A 20,865-nucleotide genomic window follows, 5' to 3' on the forward strand; every position below is an offset into this window, starting at 1 on the left:
GTTGAGATGAACATCTAATTTAATCAATATTTAACAACAGAAAAGAAGGATAATCTGTCCCTTTTTCAAATGTGATTGAATTTGTTTCAGACTTTCTTAGACCAACATTTCCTTGACACTAGTTCTGAAAAAAAAAAAAAAACGGCCTGTCAAAGGGCATGCAAAATTGTATTTTTACATATTTGCTCCGCTGGCAGAATTTTCATGTGGCCTGTCACATGGCTGAAAATGTGAAAATGGGTTTTTTCTTGCCCACTGAAAAGACATTTTGAAAATACATTATCACTGTGGTTCTTTTTGCCTTCCAACAGTGATAAGCCCCCGGATTGAAACACAGGCTGCAGATGATTACTGGTTAGGAAGTAGAGGTTACATGAGTGCATGTCTCCATTCTGCCAGCCTTCTTACCTCATATAATCTGCCTAAAACTAAATAATACATTCTGAAGAGGAATGGTTTGTGTTAGCATTGATATAATGAGTGATTTAATAGATGCTCTTTCAGTGAGTAAGCCACTGTGTGTTAACATGCCATACTTCAAGTAACAGCTGCATAAAATAAGCACAAGGTTTCCATAGGGGTACAAAAGATCAACAAGACCTAGTTCCAACAGCTAACCCAGGAGGAAGTTTTGCAAGAATGATTTTGGTAAACATTCTTCATGAGTTCGTGTATGTTAATCATTTCCCTCTCACACAGTGCCATGCAAAAAAATAACTTGATATGGTAGAAAGCGGATAAAAGGGATTTGTGCAAATAAAAGCTTAGTGATGTTCTTACAGCTGCTTAGACAGGAGGTGCTATCACACCCGCAAAAGTGTGCATGCAAGATTGTGCACTACCAGCTGGGTCTTAAAGTTTTGTCAACTCAGCAGAGACGTATCCTGAGAGAAAGGGTTTTGTTTTGTGCACGTCTTTGCACCATCGACTGCAGCTCCGACTTGGTTACATAAGCTCAGGTCTATAGCGTGAGAGTGTGTGTGCTTGCACGTGATCCTACTGTGTGTGTATGCAAGAATATGAAGACAGTGCACCTGCATATTGGCCGGGTAAGGCACTTTTCACACACATTTCACACTGCTTGTTCTTATTTAAGCTTGAGAAACACTTTTTTGCAGAACTTTTACAATCTGCTGTAATAAGTCATCGTTATGCAAAAAAATCATCTGAGGTGGAATCCACTGTAGCGTCAAAAAAAGAGCAAATGGGATCCACAGAAAGTCAAAGCCCACTGTGCTAGCACAAAGCCTCTATTAACATGGCTGAAAGTTGCAACTCAAGACCCATAATCGACACACAATGACTGGCTGACCTTGAGGAGTAGCGGAGTACAGTTTATATGCACCAGTATTGTTTTTAATCATGCAACCACATTGGCAAGTTCTCTAAGAATCAGTTTTTCTCTGCTTTGCTCTTTGCACCTGCTAACCCTCTCCTAACCCTTTTCCCCCTTTGTATGACTCGATGAAACTCCATGAATCACTGTGTGTAGGCATATATGTGATAATACTGACAATATGGCCCTGACCAACTGCCCAAACTTGTACTATTACTACCACTACTACCAGATGTGACTCTCTCTCTCTCTCTCTCTCTCTCTGTGTGTAATTAAATAACTTGACCTTGCGCTGATTCTCGGAAAGAATTGATTTTAAACATTACCTACTGAAAAATGAACTTTGGAAGTAAATATTTCAGTTTCTGCATGTTGTAACATGCGTGGGTTGTGTTCTCTGTGCGTGTGAGAGCGATGTATCTACCTCCACGGCCAGTGCTCCCAGGCTCTCTAGAAGGTTGTCGGTTGCAGCAGACACTTCCTGAACAACTTTGGGGTCCGACCTCACATCCCTCTGTTGGAGAGAAAGAACACATTTACTATGTGGCAAAACTTTTATATTGTATTTTGTTTTCTGTGCACAATCATTACATCCTGAAAAAACACTAACAATGAAATGTAATAATAACCTGCAATTTTATAAACATACAAATGTCATTTATGCTAAAATTTGTGTGTTTTACATATAATTCAAGCACCTATTGTCTTTATTGTCTTTACTATGTAGTATGTGTTATTTATCTTGAATGACTTTATTGACATCTATATTACCTTCCATATTTTATTCACTTATCCACTTTAGTATTAAATATGAAGGTGAGAGGGAAAAAAAAGCTTTAGTAAACAAGAGTAGGGAGAGGGGTCAAAGGTTAAGGGAGAGGGGAGCCAAGAAAAAACAACAGGTCAGCTTGACTCTGACCTCGTATGTTCCCGTCCATCAAACCCTGTGTGTGTGTGTGTGAGTGTGTCTGAGTGTGTGTTCTCATCTATCACACTAAACTGTCAGCTGCCGGAGCGCCTGACACTCGATAGAGCACAAGGTTCTAGCCATCTAGGAAGAGAAAGTTACTGTAGCTTTCTAGTATGTTCTCTCTTATTCACTTAATCTTCTTTCATGTTTTCTCTTTACCTATCGATTTCTATCCCTCTGTCTCTCTTAAACACACACATACACCCACATACTGAGCAACTAATGGGAGTCCTTACTCACTTTTGCACAATTTTGTTCCTTTTGAAAAGGAATTTACATTCTTACATCAGAATTTTGGACAGAAGACCAAAAAAATGTGTTTTTTGGTTGAAACAGGTCCGCACTGAGCCAGGAAATGATTTCACTCTTGTATCAAGGGACAAGAGATCAACTTCTGTAATCTGTTCAACAGCATGGCAAACACAGCAAAGGTCTCAGCTAATGAGAACTGCTGACTCAATAATGATCTTTTCCTTTGTCTGCTTCTCCCTGTAAAGATCAGCAACTACAGAACACAACGTTTTCTTCACCATCATGAGTCACATTTGGGTCACGGGTTTTATGGGAAGGGGGCAAGCCACTCCAAGAGGGAGGGTAAGAGGCTGACGAGAAAATGAGTAAAGAAAAATAAGCAAAAAGCCCAAAGTTTCTTCGTAAGCAAAAAGATGAGGGGAACACGGATGGGTGATTAAGGGGGTCTGGCTGATTCCACGCCAGACCTATACAAACAGTGATTTCAGCTGTCACATCATATTAGTGTCACAATCAATGGCCCCTATTTAGAAGTGACAGTAAAACGACCTCAAAAAGCAATTACAATCAGTCTCTGAGGGGTGTGTTTGAATCTGTGTGTGTTCTTGTTCATGATGTCCCAGTTCATATTGAGTAAACACCCAAGTTGTTGAATGGAAAAACAAAATATTTCTGCTTGTAAAACAGGGGAGACAATCTGTTGTTCCCAAACAATTTATGACTCACAGCTGACTGAAGAATATCACATTTTCCGAGAATATCGATACTAATTCACCCTAATCTTGCTTATGTTGGAGGACACTCAACTATTGAGTGGTGTAACACCACAGGTCAGTGATGACATTATGTATTTTCCAGTTAAAGTGGAAAGGGAATGTCTTCTTGGTCAACAGTGGGGGAAATGCCATGACTTAGTGAAATATGTCAACATTACTGACAGCCTACCAGATAGTGGTAGGGTATTATTTTGCTGTTTTGGTCATTAATGATGTGCACAACTGAGAGCATTTTACTGTCTTGTCTTAATGCTCGTCTCTCTGTTATGAAGCTGCAAAACATTCTAATAACAAAATATGATGTTGTTCAGAATTGTTCATTATCTTTTCATTTTGTTTTTTGGTTTTCAATGTTATGTTAAAATGAAAATCCACTGCAAAGCTACAACTGGTCGATGTATTTTCTCAATGGCTAAACTCACCCGAATGGGTTTGAAGAAGTCCAAGTTGGACAAGAAGTGGCTCTGAGCCTTGTTCAGCCAGTCACTGGAGGACATGCAGATAATTTCTTGGGTCATACGGGAAACATTATGGTCAGCAATGTGGACAAACTCCTCCAGGGGCGTGGTGTTACAGAGGTCTCTGAGATGGAAGCCGAAACCTTTCGTCAGCACCTAGACAGAGAAAAAAAGACAGAGGTTCAAAAAAAGTTGAGAATTATGAAATCACGAGGGCTAGATACTAAGAGAGGACAGAGGTGGAGGTAAATATATCCAAAAAATAAATATCTATACAGTCTGATTTATTTTGGGACAAATGTTAATGTGTGGACATGAAGGCACAAGGGACTAATCTTGCTCAAGTTGGATTTAGTTTTAACAAGTACTACACAATAATTGTTTTACTTGGAAACTTTAAACAAAAGAGCTGAGCGTCCGGACAATAAAGAGTTTAGAGATGATCCACAAAATTATTTTCAAAATTAATTTCCAGATACATAAAAAACTCTAAAGAAAAAAAAAAGCAAATCAAAGATATAAAGAAGTATTTTTACATCATGCTTGGGACACTTTTCATTCACAAGTAATGTTGCATTAATATGTGATGAGTGCGGCTGTTTATGTTCAAACAGTGTCCTTGGTGGTTTGTTTTGACATTTTACAGATCGTTATGTAGGCTTTGTATGAGAACAAAACAATGATGCTCACTGAAAGACGTTGCTGAGCAACTGTGAGGCTCAAAATGTTATGAATGTCAATGGTTGGGTTTGCCAAGGACTTTTTGACAAGAAACGCCATCCAAATAAAACTTTACTTCAAAAGACTCATCTGGTGATAAATAATTGACACATATTTGTTTTAGATCAAACCATCTTTGTCATTTTAAAAATGCCTTTCACCCCCCTCCAAAATGATTTCCCACATTATTTGGAAGAGGAGGCACAGCTGCACCCGTGCAGGTGGAGTAACAGAACATCCTCTTTCTGGGACATCAGAGCATCCAAGGGCTGAACAGAGGATCTGTTTTCTCTCTCAGAGTCAAGATGTTTGTATACGAGTGTATGTCTCTGTGTGAGTGTGAGAGACAGAGTGAGAGGAGAGCACACTGACTTATCATCTGAATGTCCTTGACCAGTCTGTGTTATGCCTTCATGTCTATCAGACTACAAACCACACACACACACGCACACACACACACACACACACACACACAGTCACAGCTGGTAATCTTTTCACTAGAAAAACATCAGGGCTTACAGCAGTAAGTTTGGTGGAGTGGGAATCACATTAATTGATGGAGAACTCAAAACATACATTTCCTTTCAGAGATTTTTATGATCATCCTTTCATGCTCTTGTGCATCTCATTGTAGCTCCAACAACTGAAAAAATGACTCATTAGGTACACAGCAGTAACACGTTCCCCTAATTGTCCCCCCTCTCTTTAAGTAATGATCTGAATGACCTTCACAGACTAATGGATGGTCATCTTCTCTGATCGATAGATGTCTGGGAAAAAGGGATGGCTCGAAAGGGAATGAGATGGTGTAACGTGAGTTTGTCTTTGAGCCTCTGTCTCTGCACGTGAGGAGAAATGCGGGGGAAGGGGAGAGGAGAGAGGGGCAGTCATGTGTCGCCAGTCCTCCTATTGCAAAGCGGGGATGATGTGGTGGGCGGGGTTGGGGGCTGTTGTTGAGATGGACACAAGTAGCGGAATTTGTCGACGTCTGTGCGTGATGTTGAGTTATACAAACACACTTCTATTGAATGGGAGAGGTGTGTGTGGCTGCTGTGAAATAGATCATCACATCAGCTAGAAAAAAAATGATGCACATGAAGAGAGTAATGAAACTGAATGACGGAGTGAGCAATAACTCAGAAAGAGGAGACTTGAGGGAGAAATATGGAAACCAGAAAAATTCAACTGGAAAGACACCAGGAAAATTAATCAACTTACAGAGTCATATCCTAAAGAGAATTACATTTTCTTTTTATGGGGAAACAATATAAGGAAGAGATAGACAGGAGGGGGGCTTCTGGTGCCCAACAGTCTCTTCACCCGACTAACCCCCTCACCCACGGTGATTTTTCTGCTGGGTATTAAGGGCTTAGCTGTGCCACAGCAGAATCCTGTGGCCCACCAGATGCTGTCGAGACAAGGTCATTGTACTTATGCACACGCGCTGTGACCAGGGGAGCATGATTATCTCATGTAAAAAGGGCAGAACAAAAAGGCTGCTCACAAAATATTACTCTACTGTTGTCTGCTATTGGCAATACAGGCAGCTGATAATGGTGGAAGCCTGTGGCAATCAAAACTCTCCCATGTGATCCAATAATTTAATTTAGAACTATTTACTGCATTAGAAAATCTCACACCAATAAGTGAATTATTGTCATTTTCTGGTGGGGAAATGTTGAATGATAGGAGATAAATTTTAGAACATGTGGATTTAAAAATGGCATCTCAGTAACGAAAAAACCTTGATGATACTGGAAAGGGTTTAATAAGAATAAATAAATCTGTGATATTCTACCTTCTCCAGATTGACGTCAGCCTCCACTATCTGCTTCAGCGCGTGACGAGGAAGCGAGGCGTTGTGGTGCAGGAAGTGGGAAAGAGTCTCATTGTCTCGCAAAAAGTCCTTCAGCTTGAACCCTAGAAAACAGAAGCAGTGAGTGAACAAACTGTGTAAAACAAAACCCTCTTTCAATAAAAACATTAGACATCTTTCTTCAGTGGTTGATAATACCAACACGCAGCAGTGATCACGAAATAAAATACAACATCTGGCAGACAACTTTCTCATGCAATGATTATGTGAAACAAGTTATAAAATGCATCCTTGTGTATACTTGTACAGTGACTGTTTATAAAATTCCTCAATATTCTGAGTTATCCAGAAAATACATAAAATTTGAGACAGTTGATTCACACTGAGAGCGTTTTGTACTTTTACTGCATTCCAAAGAAGTCAAACCATTTCTGAAACTGGCCTGAGTCAGCTATGCGGTTTTATGCGCGCACACACACACACACACACACACACACACACACACACTGCTCTTTTCTTGACAGCTCTGAGTTTTGTACACCAGGGTTACTACAGGGCATTCCACTTTGGTCCAGATCCTGCCTGCAGTCTTCCCGTCTCTCACTTTCTAAATTTCTCCCTCTACCTTTCACCTACATTTCTGTACTCTGAGCCACTTCTTACCCATTTTCTCTCCAGCTTCTCAGAAGTTGTACCTGAACTTGTCCTAAACTTTGGGTGACACTAAGATAAATCAACAGGAATAGCTGCTGCAGCCCGCAGGTTATTGTTTAGGTTATTAACGGCGCTGCTTCTGTCTGTTGTGTAACTGTTCACTTTTATGTTAGCATAAACATGAATGATTATTTATCACGTTTACACATTTTTTACTACCCTGGGTTATCAGGATAAAAAAAATAACAAAGAATGAATGATTACAGCCCTGCTGTCTTCAATTCTGTTTACAACATAATAATGCTAAGTTTAATTTTTATTGCTTATCTTAAAAGTATCTCCCTTCCTCTCCCACTTCTCTTCCCATACCTTCATCTTCAGCAAATCTTATTCTACACACACACAAACACACGCACACATCTACACACACACACACACAAACAGGAAACACTTTGCCTCTACTGAACTGGACTGAACTTCCCCTGAGAGGAAGTGAAAGAGAACAGTGTGTTTCTGTGTGTTCAGGGGGCATATGTGTGCTGTCGCTCTCCCTTACTGCCTCCGTGGCTGTGCACCAAAGTGTGTGTTATTTGAGTTTTGAGGTGTGAGTGTGTGTGTGTTCAATCCTTCCCACCCCTGCTCGCCATGGGCCTCTGTGCATGTGTGTGTGTAATTATGCACCTGTGCCCGCACATGCAAGTGTGTGACCTCAGTTCTCGGGGGTGAACAACCAGGGAGTGCTAATAAGGTTTAATCAGTGTCCCAGTAGGAAATCATAGCTCCCATGGTGCATTGCATCCACAGGCCCTTGAGCATAGACCAGACCTGATGGAAAGTCTAGCAGAATGCTGTGCAGTCAGCAAAGGTGCTTGCGTGTTTGTATTAAATTTCCTTGTTTTATCTTATCAGTGTGTCTCTGTTTGTAGTGCCTATGTGGTTTTAATCTCCTGAGTTATCAGGAGTAGAAAGGGTTACTGGAGTAAGACAACAAAAGGAGTAACAATCATTGTTTGTGTTTGTTTTTCCTACATTGGAACCAAGGGCGAGCCCTACATCAACACTAATACATGTCTGTGCTTGCTCCTGGCAGTGCCTACTTTGTTTTATTTTTGACAAAACTCACATGACACACTGAGTAACCAGTGGCTTTGCTGGTCAAACTGGTCTTCAGGCATGCTGTTATTCCTAAATCTACCAAGGTAACCTTTCTGAATGCCAAGTGACCTCTGATCAAGAAAAAATGGAAGGATTGAACTCTGATTGCAGTAAAATCAAACCACAAATAGCAGTGTCAAGTTCTGTTTTCATGTAGACAGCTGGAGAAGCGCTAACTCTTGGACTGTATCTGAGCAAGTCTGTGTGAGCTGTCCAAAATCAGGATATTTCTGTAAGGTGATTTTGTTTCTCACTTTCTCTATGAGCTATTTTAAGTGCAGGACATGGTTTTACCACTCAGGATATAGAAATTAGGTTAAAGGTTAAAGGTGGGGTTGAGCTTCTCGATGTCGAGCTGATGTTTACAGTTAAGACGCTAAGAAGTTAATGCAATGCATATGTGTATTGCATTAATTTCTTCTGTTTGCAAGCTCAAGTAATACAAAGAAAAAAGGTGGCACAGCCTCCATTTTATAAGATCAGACTCAGACACATGGAGCCTTTGAATCAAACGGAGCTTTGTAAAGCAGCCAGCCAGATAAATACCTAAATGGTAGGATGTTCTCTTCTATTATGCAAATCCAGTTTCACCGTCACTTTTGTGAAGACAGGTGGGAAGATAAGAAAAAAAAAATGCTGTGGCATATGAAAAAGCTCAACACTGACAATCAGACCATACTAACCTCTCAGTCATTTATCTATGTGCCATTAAAAACAACGTTCTCATCTAAAAAATGTTGCATGTTTCCCATCTCATGAAGCAGGGATGTATTAGACATCATCTAAATAAGCAAGTGCTGTGTGATTTATTTTGTTATCCTATGGGGAAAAAAGCTTATCCCTCTCCCTGACCCTTCCCTGTGCCTCTTTCCTGTCAGTGTAAATCTCACTCGCTGACCCCCTTTGCTTTGCTGAATTATTAACAGACACGTGAGGGTCTCCACTCTCAAGTCTTTGATCCATCCTGTTATTCCTAAAGTGTCTCTCTGCAGCTGCAGCGCTGTTTACCTTCTCCTGCATCATACATGACTGTCCCCTCACTACATCAGTGCATTCCCTCACGTGGATTATAGACACAGAGTGGAATATGGGATTGAGCTGTGCATTTAGAAATCAATTGTGCTCAGATGTGGTGTACTTTTTGTATTGCTGGGCTCTGATGTATGCTGCTAACAAGATGAACAGGAGAGACACAAATAGGGAGGAGGACAACCCAGACCACATAAACTGAGAGACTTTTACAATTAAAATGAACAGACCTTATTTTTTTCTCATTTGCTCTGATGTACAGTCTCTCCTTTTCCAGGCCATGCTATGCTTTGTAAGGCTGTTGCATAACATAGTTTACCTCTGGGCTAGCAAACCAGACTGTAGCCAAAACAACAAGAACCTTGATTGTTCTGCTTTGCTGCACAATTTCTGATGGAACATGCTGCTCAATTCAGCCTAACATTAAGGTCCGATGTGAAACCAAGCTTATACAGCTTTATTTATAGAAACTATCAGAGACATATTGCTGTAGCAAAGAAACACTAATGGACACCCAGTCTAATTAGAAACCCTCATTTAACCAAAGCAATTAACTGAGGCCAGGAGTTACATCACTGCTGTTTACTGTTCTTACACTTGGTCATGTGGTGTCCTTTGTTTTTTTTTATCCTCCACTTCAAACAGTGTTAATGTTCTTTTTTTCAGAATGTCGCTACATGTTCTCCATTTTGTTTTTGCCCTGGTTGTTGTTGTACACATGGAAAAACTGTTCCCAGCATGGGGTACTGAGTCGAAATGAAAAATCTTTTTTTCACTGCGCAAAGTCACCGTTTGTGTGACTTCTATTTAAGCAAAGTAAAGCAAGTGCAGAGATCAACACGACCTTCTTTCCTATTTTCAGGTTGCTTTGACCGAGTCAGCGCAGCGGAGTCATCAACAAGATGTTATTTTAGAAGGATGACCTTTCTCTGCTCAGAAACAGCCAAGGTCAGGGTATGAATATCTCTCCCTATTTATTTTTCAAAATGTTTTTTGTCAAACCTTAGCAACAATATTTAAGATTATGTTTGTCTGGGTAAAACTGGCAACAGAGACTGTAGGAGCACGACTGTGACAGACACTCCTCGTAGACAGGAAGCAACAACATTTCAGTTGGTACAACTTGGTATTTTCTACCAGATCCTTGCAGTGATTGTAAAATGATTGTCAGGGTGGTGCAGAATTTTTTTTACAACCTCTGCTTGCATGTCATGACAGAAAAGTGCAACACCCACTGGCTTCTGGGAGAGGGGGCCAACTACGGCTGGCAGGCAGCGATAAGGACAGGACACACTGTACTCTGAAAAGTGCTCTGAAGTGATCTGGCTAACATCAGCTCTGAAAGCAGCTATACTGCAAAGCCGTGAGCAGTCACTTTATCTAGTTTTAGCATGTTGCTTATTAGTTTTAGCATGTTGCTTATTAGTTTTATGTTGATTAATTGACCTACAAGGATTCAAGCTTCATGTACTTTGTACTAATTGAGTGACATGCATTACTATCATTTGTAATGTAAATCCTAATGACTGAAATAACACTGGAAACAAGTATCTGTCACTTAACAAATTAACATTGGCATTGTTGCAAAAATAATGTCTTGGAATAATTCAGCAAATAAGACTAGTGTAGAGTGGTGATAGGGCCCTCATTTTGAGAACACCACATAACTGAATGATCAGTGGGCTCAACTAACAGTCTTTGTTTTCAATAAAATGATTACGAGATCAAGATGAAATATCTTGACAAAAATTACTTTTACTTTTTTGGAAAGCAATATGTTTTCATGAAATTTTCCCTGAGCTGAATCTCAGAAGCATCAACAGCAGTGTGTTAATAAACTGTAGGTGTGAGTCACTGACACGGTTAAATCATATCTGCATGTGCAGTTGTGTAGGAGTGTTCTTTTCTATTTAAATGTGCATACAGGCAAGAAAAATGGATGAATGGCTGATTGATGTGAATGGGCAAGTGACTGAAGTGATCGATCAGTTGGTCATCCAAACACTTCACAAGAAAAAAAAAAACACAAAAAAATCAAAGGTAAGTCCTTACGAGCAGTGTTCTTCTGCATCTGCTTGAGGGCTCTCAACAGTCCCCTGTAGCCCTCGTAGCTTTTATCATTCTGAGAGTAGAGCAGGATCTTCTTGGCATCGATGAACAGACGAGAGATTCTGGTGATGTTCGCAGAGAGACAAAATCAGACACACTCTTAAAAACTGAAATCATGAGAGGATCTTTTCTCAATTTTTAGAGAATTAATGTTGCTACTGAACTGTTTTGTTGCTGAAAAGATTGAGTAATATTAATTCAAATCCACAAATCTCAATGTGACTACCTTGAATCATCAACTATGAATCAGCAAGAGGCTCATGTTACTCACATAGAATCGTTGAAGTTTCCAACGACCGCAGGACTCTCACCAGGCGTAGGATTACGGAAGCAGGGGTTGTTGGCGTTACAGATGATGCCTTGTACCCAGGGCAGGGTACCCGCTGAGGGCATAGCCTTGTTAGGGAAATGGCCTGGAAAGGAAAGGAAGGGCATACTGTTTTTATAAAAAGCTTTAAATTTGGACTTAAATATCAGTAAAAAGGAAAATTTTCTTCTAAATTTACAGACATAATTAGGCCACATTGGAGTAAACTGGTAACCGGAAGGATATTTGTCATTGCTGCTTTAACAAGTGTGAGGTTTAGTTTCAATGTCATTTGTTGTAATTGATACTAAATAAAAAATGTTTTTCATGTCCAGTTTTTTCGTTGTTCACATATACTGCTTTTGTTTTTGCTCTGCGCAAATGCGGGTTGGTATATACAATTGAAACCCAGAAATTAGCATGAATATAGCCTCTGAGGAAAACGAAAACTGATCCGGTTGTGTTTGCAACGGCGGCGCTAACAGTAATACCACTTGGAAACACTAGATTCTCTTTTTCCACTTTAACCACTAGCTTTTCCGATTTACTCTCCAGCAAACAAACCTTAACTCCTAAAAAGAATCCCACTGTGTGTAAATAATTACCCAGCTGTCTCAAGCATTGACATTATCTTTACAAGTGTATACACTCTTATCTGCTAACTTAACGACTACTGCTGCAATCCTCTGAGCTTAACTGGCTATAATACTGAAAAGATAAGTGTAAAAGGAGAGAAGGGGGTCAGGAGGCTGACCCACTTCTTTGGAGTTTACTGGGTTAACTGGGTTGTGACTTACATGTGACGTGACATTTGATATCAATGATTTTGTTCCAAATAGGGAACTGGTTTGGCTGACAACAAAACGGTGACATGCAAACTTGCAATGATTACATAACTAAATTTGATTTATTCAAAAGCAGGTGCATGTAAGTCTATATTTGTGTACAAACACGAATCTGCACCAACCTTTCTAAAATCACAGAATGAAGGCATTAAATCCATCTGGATAATCAACTACACATCACAATACCAGTAGGATTTCAAAAAATTCTTCAAAAATATATCTTGGGGAACTAAAGTAACTGTTTTTCTTCCCAAATGTAAAAAAACAAAAAACAAAAACAACAACAAAAAAAAAAACAAATATGAAATACACATGACATTTTACATGCTTTTGAGCTGTGATAATGTTAATGAGCTGAAACTTTGTCAAAATTGCGACACCAACTTTTTTCAGGAGTAAAAGGTCCTGTGGCATGTTCACACAGTGCAAACAAAAGTTGACAAATCTTGCTGATCCTATCATGGCAATGAACCTTGGATGACAAACATGTTGATTGATCCAAAAGGCAAAAAAATAATGGCTAAAAATAGACTATTTCTTAGAAAAGTTGAAAAACAGACTTATATGAAGCATTTACAAACATTATCCATTGTGTTTGAGGTAAATATGAAATGGCTATAAATTTGCAAGAAAAATCACAAATTTTCTGGTGTATGATGTTGCTGTTTTGAAGAACTCAGCTGTCAACTTTTGATATTACATTTACACATTTTTTTTAAACGACAATTGGTTGAAGTCAGAAAGCCATCACTGAAACTGAATTCTTGAATTAGAAGTGAATGAAGTGAAAAAAAAAATCTGTCAAGTCCCACCCTCCCTCACTATCTCCCTGTCTGCTTACATTCATGTTGCTCGTAGGGTGGATAATGTATTCGGACTGAGATCAGGATGAAGAAGATGAATAGGGGCCAGATGATCTCAATCAGCAGCTGGATCTAAGAAAGGAAGACAAACATGATGACAGAAGTTAATCATGCAAATTAAACAAGGCTTTACACTCTTGGGAAACAAAAACTGGTGAAAGACATGAGTTACAAAATCAGTTTTCCTTTGTGCTTTGCAGTTTTTTGGGTATATTTTCAGTTCAACTGAGGTCATCTACACTGGTATGGACAAAAAAAACCCAAAAATACACGTAAAATGAGTTCTGCTTGTTTGTGTTTGTGTATGTGTGTGTGTGTGTCTGAGGAGGGGTCTGTCAGCTGCCGTCCTTTATAAACATTAATCCCACAATGAGTCTGGGTAAAGTATATGGGTTAATAGGGGGAGACAGAGCGAGACAGAGGGAGAGGTCTGCAGGGTTTAGAGGACTATGTCCATCTGTTCCATATGGTCCCTCTATTTCAGCTGCCTGTGTCTTAGCCTTACCCCACATGGCAGACATTCAGCAGAGGGATAAAGAATAAAGACACTGTCTTAGAAAACCCACTGTATTCTTTTGTTGGAAGTAATTGGACTTAAAGTCAAGCAGCCACAGCGGTCACTTTAAGGAAGGGTTTCTGCTGGATGGGCAAATGGCATAATTGAATGCAAATGAGCCTCCTACCTTATAAAGAGCCCTTATGCTACAACTCGGAAATGAATTTAATTTACATAACTTGGAGTGTGTGGGCATCAACCAGCACAAGACGGTAACTGGACAATCATGGGCCTGACATGTACATGTGTCATCATCACATCTTTGACTACTCACTGATCTGTTAACTGAAAGGCTTTTCAGTGCAAGTGGCTCACAGGAGAATTACATCATTTTCATCATTTGTAGGCTGCATACGCATTAGAAAATGCATATTTAGGAGAGAAGACATAAGTCTTTGTAATGCCCTTATCACCAGTCATGTGGTACTGGAAACAAAAATCTGATTTTAAGAAAATGTTGTGAAAAATTATACAAATGAACAAGAACCCCTCTGTTTTACTTTCTAAGTCTTATTTTGTGAACTCATCAAAAATGTGCTTGATTGCAATATTAGCACAACAAACTTCTAACGTGAGGACAATCCAAACGTAAGCTAATAAGTCTTCCTGGCAGCATACATGAGTATGGGATACTGAGACTTGTAAGAGAGTAAACATACAATAAAGATTTATATTTTTATTGATTATTAAAAAATATCAAATAAACGAAAATAATACAGCTGTTCTGGGAAATAATCATTAGTATTGGAATATATATTTTTTAAATGAATTAAAAAACAACAACAGATAAAACTAATAACAAAATAAATATTTGACTGTTTCATCTAGTCTGTTGTTCTTATGAGTCGGTAATTTCAGGCACTCCTACTTACAGTCTGTCTCCGTCGGTAGGTGAAATTCTTCCAAAGCAGTAAACCCAGTTGAGTGGAGACGGACATGTTGACGTCTTCCCAACCTCACTGAGCCCGCTCCAGCTCCTCACTGTGGACCCCAAAAGACACAATAATAGGTCAGCCTCTGCAAACTTGTACATGAACAACAGGCATTACTAGTACACAAAGTCAGCAGACACTTTCCGCAGTGTAAAAACAGATTAAACATTGTCAACAAACTGCAGCTTTGTTACTGTGGAAAAAGACATGGCTTCCAAAAATAAATAAACAAATAAGTAAATAAAATCCCACAAACACTGACACACAAAACTGACGTAAAAACAGAACCGAAAATCGTTACATCAACAAACTATAGCCAAATGTGTGCAACTGTACCAAATGTGGCTGTAACCTCCAGCTGATTGTGCCACAATAAGGCGTGAAAAACTGTTAAAAATTAAAATACAGAAAAGTGCCATTAAAAACAAAGAATCATGACTAGCAGAAAAAAGTGACAACAAAGGATTTACCTGTTGAACAAAACTGTTCTGAAACACAGATAAAAGTACAGCAACACTCAGCAAATGAAGTCGCCTGATGACTGAGGAAAATACTGCAGCCTCAGGTCCACTTGATGCACACTCATCTGTCCAAAGGTCAAGATAAACTAACTGGGAGGACGAGTGGGTGGTGGGCAGATTCGGGGTCAAAGTTGTGCTAATCCTTTCTTCACAAGCAATTTTCACCATGTTAGCGCCTCAGTTTCACATGCAGTAGTACATTTGATGTCTATTTTACCAAAAAAATCCCTACCCCCCATTGTTAGATCTAAACAAAACGACCCCCTGATTAAACAGCATTAGTGGGCTTACTTTAAGTAATCTAATAAGCAGATATACCTTTACAGTGATTTGCTAGACACAGGGCTTTGTTGTTTTCTTTTACAAAATGGTACATGATTCATCTTGTATGATAATGTTTAAGGGCGCACACTTTTTCATTTGTTTATTCTGTCGATGTCTGGATACATAAGTCCTTGGATTTGTGCTCAGGCTTTTTTAGACTCCAGAATGAAGGCCTAAACACACACAACGTTTTCTGCAATTTTGTATGTCTTTTTCCCAAACAAGAATTACTTTGTTATCTGGATGCTAAATAAAACCCACAAATCGGAAATTGTGAGTTTTCAAGCTAATTTTTTTAATCCTGTTTTCTGAGAAAGGACACCTGGCCATCAAGAGCTAAAATCAGGTCAGCCACTCAAGACTGAGACCCTTCACTCCTTTATTAAGGTCGTCATGCTTTATAGCACATGAGGAAAATTTTGCTTACATCCCTGTGTAAAGTCCATACAGTATTTTACAACAAGAGTTACTATTTTTAATGCTGTTGCCTTGAGTTTGGTGGTTAAGTAATCTTCAAACAAAGGGACAAGGCCTTCTTGTTTAATATACTGAATGCCCTCTATACATTGAAGCTGATTGGATGCCATCAGCACAACAATGTCAAGGATCTGGTGATGTTCAGACATGATGCTCTCTACTGATCATTTGCTTATGGATTTAAAAAAAAAGCCCAGCCCTGATCAAATCGAATCATTTAGCAAGTTATCTTTGGTTTTACACCATCTCTAATGCAATCATACTGACACCATAGTGAAATCTAACCACTTCCCCAGGAGTCTTCACTTACTGGCAGGGTGAAACTAATCTATAACATCACGTCAGAATATATGCTTTACAAACACTGAATAACTGCCAATGGGGACTGCCAAAAAGACAACAGGGTGATTATCAAAACAAGACCCAATGGAATGTATGTCATGTTGCAATAAAAACCAACAGGACCTTTGGGATGAACAAACAACACAGTGATCCGTGTACAAAATCTGCTGTACTAGTGCATCTGTTTTCTCCATGAGTCGCTTGATTAAATAGCAGCAGTCACAGCATACCTTCCACAGTTTCATTGACAAAGAATGTAAAATACCTGCTGTGGACTTACTAAATCACACAATTTAAACAAACAGATATTTACTAAATAATCACCTATCCATTTGATAAAATAAATTATTAAAACAGATCAGGTGATGTAACAAGCATACAGTATGTCCCTCTTGAACGATTATGGAAACAAACAAAAAAAACACCACCTACATTGTCTTAATGTGGTCTGTAATGTTACTGTACACGTGGTTGACAACAACATACACATTTAAAACACAATTTATATATTTTTGTCTTCTTTCATCTTACTTATACCACAATGTTTGGCAATCCATGTACGTTATATATACCAATCCACCTTCCTTTGTGGATTGGTATCTTAACACGACACCATGTTTACATGTTTATTACCAATGAAAAGACCCGATTTTCATCTAACTTGTATCAGCTCGATCCTGCAGATGTTTTCCGCAATCATTCAATCTGAGAAGCTTAAGACGTTTCTTTGACGAGTTCACCCTCCATGTATCGTCTGATTTCGATAAAATACTGTGGTGAAAACACGTCGTACTATGCAGAATAAGAGGGACTCCGCTGACTGTTGAGCAGCCCAAATGGTGCAGAGCCAGGGCGCCTCTAGTGGCACCCACAGAAATATTCATTTTTATACTTGTTTACCATTAATCCGCGCTCACGTGTCATATCGCATTCATACAGGATTTTTGTCTCAACTCCATTGTCTTCAATATACTACGAACATACTTGAAAAATAATTTAAAATGCAAAACCTATCAAAAGAATAACAGTGTGCGTTTTTCAAGTGACAAAAAAGACGACGAAGACCGTCCATTCTTTACATGAAAGGAAAAAAAGCAGCTTCTTCAAACAAGGACTGAAAACAAAAACAAACGCATGTCGTCGACGCTGCACCATCACTGCATGCATGCACATTCATAAAAACACTTAAAATTACTGAACCCGCATTTATTGTAAGAATCAGCATTGACACATGTAAGAAATGAAAAAACAGGTTACTGTTAATTGCCATTGACAGGCATTTTCCCCCAAAGCGATGCAATGTCAACACTATTATAGGATGTCAAAATTCATCACATGTCTGACTGGCTTTTATACTTATGTTACTTGTGTTTCATTGTTCTAATGAAATGAGGTTACTGTCGGTCATTCAGCTTCGCGATGCTGATCCAAAGCAGCGTCAAGTCAGCCAAAATGGGACTACAATGGAGGTGGATGTGCTTTCAGCATTAAGGTGCAACAAATGTTACTTGAAAATACTTGCTTTTAAGAACTGCTAATTGCTCGCCTGTAACTTTAAAAATAGTTTTACCATGAATTTAAATTAAAGAAGTGTAAAATAGAATGTAAACATTAACTTTCCACTTATCATTTTCAACTGTAATCGTCATAAATTATATCACATAAAGCGGTCAACACGCCGAGGCTTTTATTTTTTAATACCTAAACGGAAGCTCTGTGTTTGACTATAGCTAATTTGACACTGGTCCTCGCTCACGGTTGAAGATGATACTTAACTAGATGACAAAAGTGCAAAAAAACAGCAATGACAATACTTGTCATTTCACCAAAACAACAGTATTGACTCACACAATAAACTTCCATTCAACACATTATTCTAATCATTCCTGTATCGTTTTGCAAAGTTAAAATGGGGAAAAACACCGACCTGCAATTAGGTAGCATTCAACGCCAAATTATTTTTTTTTCTTCTCAACGTTTAATTACTCAAAGCAATAGAGGACACCGAACTGACAGTGTATGAAGAAACAATGATATGAAAATCAGTTTTAACGACAACAAGGTAGCATACATCTCTTTGTTGACCCAACAAAGAAACTCATACCCCCCCAAAACTCCCATCCCCCCCAAAAAAAAACCTCAAAACTCACCAACCTTGGTCCTGAACGGTGTTAATTCCCACTCTTTCTCTTCTCATATATTAAGAACCTTCGTCCAGAACAACTTATAAAAGATTAATAAAGTGTACTCCTCCACTGTTACTCCGCCGCTGTGTGTCTCAGTGTCTGACAAAACTGTTTTTTTCTCCTCCGGCAGGGTTTTATAGCGCTGCTCGATGCGGAGCGGAGCAGATGAGCGCGGCAGCAGAGGTAACTAACGGTCATTGTTGATGCTGCTCCCATATAAGGCAAGCACGTGCGGAGTCAAAACATCTCTTAAAGGGCCAGCAGCACCTCAACACCTCATTAATGCACTGTGGCGCTTTTTTAAATTAGGGTTAAAGCTCAAGAAGGTTGCAGGAAAACATGAAATTACTACTAATACTACCCATAGGCTAGAGTAGAACTACCACTATTTAACAAACATTATTCATGATTATCATTATAAATCTATAAAAAACCGAAATACTCACAAAACCAAGACAGCAGAGTATAGGCTAATTATACAGGATTTCAGGATAAAAAATACATACATTATACATCATTCAATGTATAAACATTGATTGGTGGATAGAGTACTTTATCAATCCTTTATTAATTTAAGGAAATTGCAGTATTATAGTAATCGTATCAAATAAAACATAATGATAAAGAGAAAGGTATGAAAAAATACAATGAAAAGCCAAATCACATTAGATAAAAAATGAACTGACCATAATCTTCAGATCTAATATAGTTACAGTTTCATTGGTTTATGAGAACAAATGGTTAAAAAATATATTATCAAGTATAAATGACGAAGTATTGAAAAAGAGCACAAGGGATGCATTCCTCATATAAAACATTGGGAGTAAATGCATTTAATTACATGGAATTAAATTACAAAATAACTGGGGAAAAATATGTAATTTAATTAAAGTAAGTCACTGAGACATTGGTGGTCACAAAAGGTTTACATCAGAATATATATTGTTTTTGGTAAAAAAAAAATGTATATATAGAGTATGATTAATTCTGTTGCTTGCATCTTTTCGTCATGCAGGAATGCCTTCTTTTGGCATATTTCCAGGCAGCACTTGTCAGCAAAGCCAATGGGAAAAATTTAAGGCCAACACTTATAGTTTAAGGACTATTTAACTTTATTGCCCAGTGTAAACATTTGAGTAATCGAAAAGTAATATGTTATATTACTTTGATGAAATGATAAAAATAGGTACAATACTATTGTATTTTAACAGCGTAACCAGTAATTTGTAACCTTTGACATTTCAAAAGTAACAATCCCAACACTAATTGTGGACATTTTCAAACATAAAATAATACAAAGGAAAGTATGACATTTTTTGTAATGTGGGTCTGTAAATTTTTGAAGTGTATGCAAGACAGCATTTTACAATAAGGTTCAATAAAAATACTTAGATACAGTATGCTGAGATTTTTGTTCAGGCATTTGTGGTTTATATGAAGAGCTTCAAATTATTTGCCGGTTAAATTTATGTCAAAGAGCACAATGTAATATCGACCATACATGAGCCATAGAACATAGTTTCTGTGAATCTCTGGGGTAACCTGCAGAAAAACATCTGGGCTTTCAGTCTGGAATCAAATGTCATCCGCTGACATCCTTCTCCTCTTTCTTCTTCCTAAAAAGCACTCCCCTGGGTAAGTGTGAAAGTGGTTGTCTGTTTGTATGTGCGTGTTGGTCTCGTGACAGACTGGCAACCCTGTTGTACTCTGCCTCTTGCCTAATGTCTGCTGGGATATGCTCCAGACCTCCATGACCCTGAGCAGGATAAGCAGCTTTGAAAATGGAGGGATGAATGTTAACTTGCCAATCCTTCATTTGCACTTGCTGCTTTCATCCATCAAACCTGGACTCAGATCACAGCAGAGCAAGGACAGCAGGCCACTTGCAGTGATGCTTGAAGCAAAGCACAGTATAGTTGAACCTGCAGTTCTGTATCATTTCCTTTCGAAATATAACTCGGCTTTAAGTCGCTGTTTCTGCTGTGTGCACCCAGAGATAAAACTTTCCTCCTCACATCTATGTAAGTTTACAATCAAGCTGAAAATCTGCATCTGTTTCCATCATTTCTGAAATGATTTTTATAAAGCTAGGATGTTTGATTTGAGTTTTCCCAAAAAAAAAAAAAAAAAAACTTTCTCCCAGGAATCCATACGGGCATTGACATACCAAGCTGAAGGCTGGGCACTGGTCAGGTTGTCAGTAATTGTCTGTTGCCCAGTTTTGGCAGTGTGTCCCC

The 20,865-nt window shown here is 38.7% G+C and overlaps 1 protein-coding gene across 4 annotated transcripts in view; it reads right to left on the minus strand.

The window, feature by feature from the left end:
• Nucleotides 1–18,743, minus strand: part of LOC121941839 (phospholipid-transporting ATPase ABCA1-like) — a 40,733-nt gene extending 21,990 nt beyond the window's left edge. For 2 of the 4 annotated variants that reach the window (XM_042484737.1, XM_042484734.1), the window contains exons 1-8: nucleotides 18,597–18,743; nucleotides 14,719–14,827; nucleotides 13,269–13,362; nucleotides 11,547–11,688; nucleotides 11,219–11,337; nucleotides 6,311–6,432; nucleotides 3,757–3,948; nucleotides 1,761–1,850 (exon numbers count right to left, since the gene is read on the minus strand). In XM_042484737.1, coding sequence (XP_042340671.1) covers nucleotides 1,761–1,850; nucleotides 3,757–3,948; nucleotides 6,311–6,432; nucleotides 11,219–11,337; nucleotides 11,547–11,688; nucleotides 13,269–13,362; nucleotides 14,719–14,784 — 825 coding nt within the window. In that variant the 5' untranslated portion in view covers nucleotides 14,785–14,827; nucleotides 18,597–18,743. Of the gene's footprint in view, nucleotides 1–1,760; nucleotides 1,851–3,756; nucleotides 3,949–6,310; nucleotides 6,433–11,218; nucleotides 11,338–11,546; nucleotides 11,689–13,268; nucleotides 13,363–14,718; nucleotides 14,828–15,248; nucleotides 15,349–18,592 lie in introns of those variants that run through there. The other 2 variants (XM_042484736.1, XM_042484735.1) reach the window with 2 other exon arrangements.
• Between the last annotated feature and the right edge of the window lie 2,122 nt (nucleotides 18,744–20,865).

This window comes from Plectropomus leopardus, chromosome 4 (assembly GCF_008729295.1).
Source record: "Plectropomus leopardus isolate mb chromosome 4, YSFRI_Pleo_2.0, whole genome shotgun sequence".
Lineage (NCBI taxonomy): Eukaryota > Metazoa > Chordata > Actinopteri > Perciformes > Serranidae > Plectropomus > Plectropomus leopardus.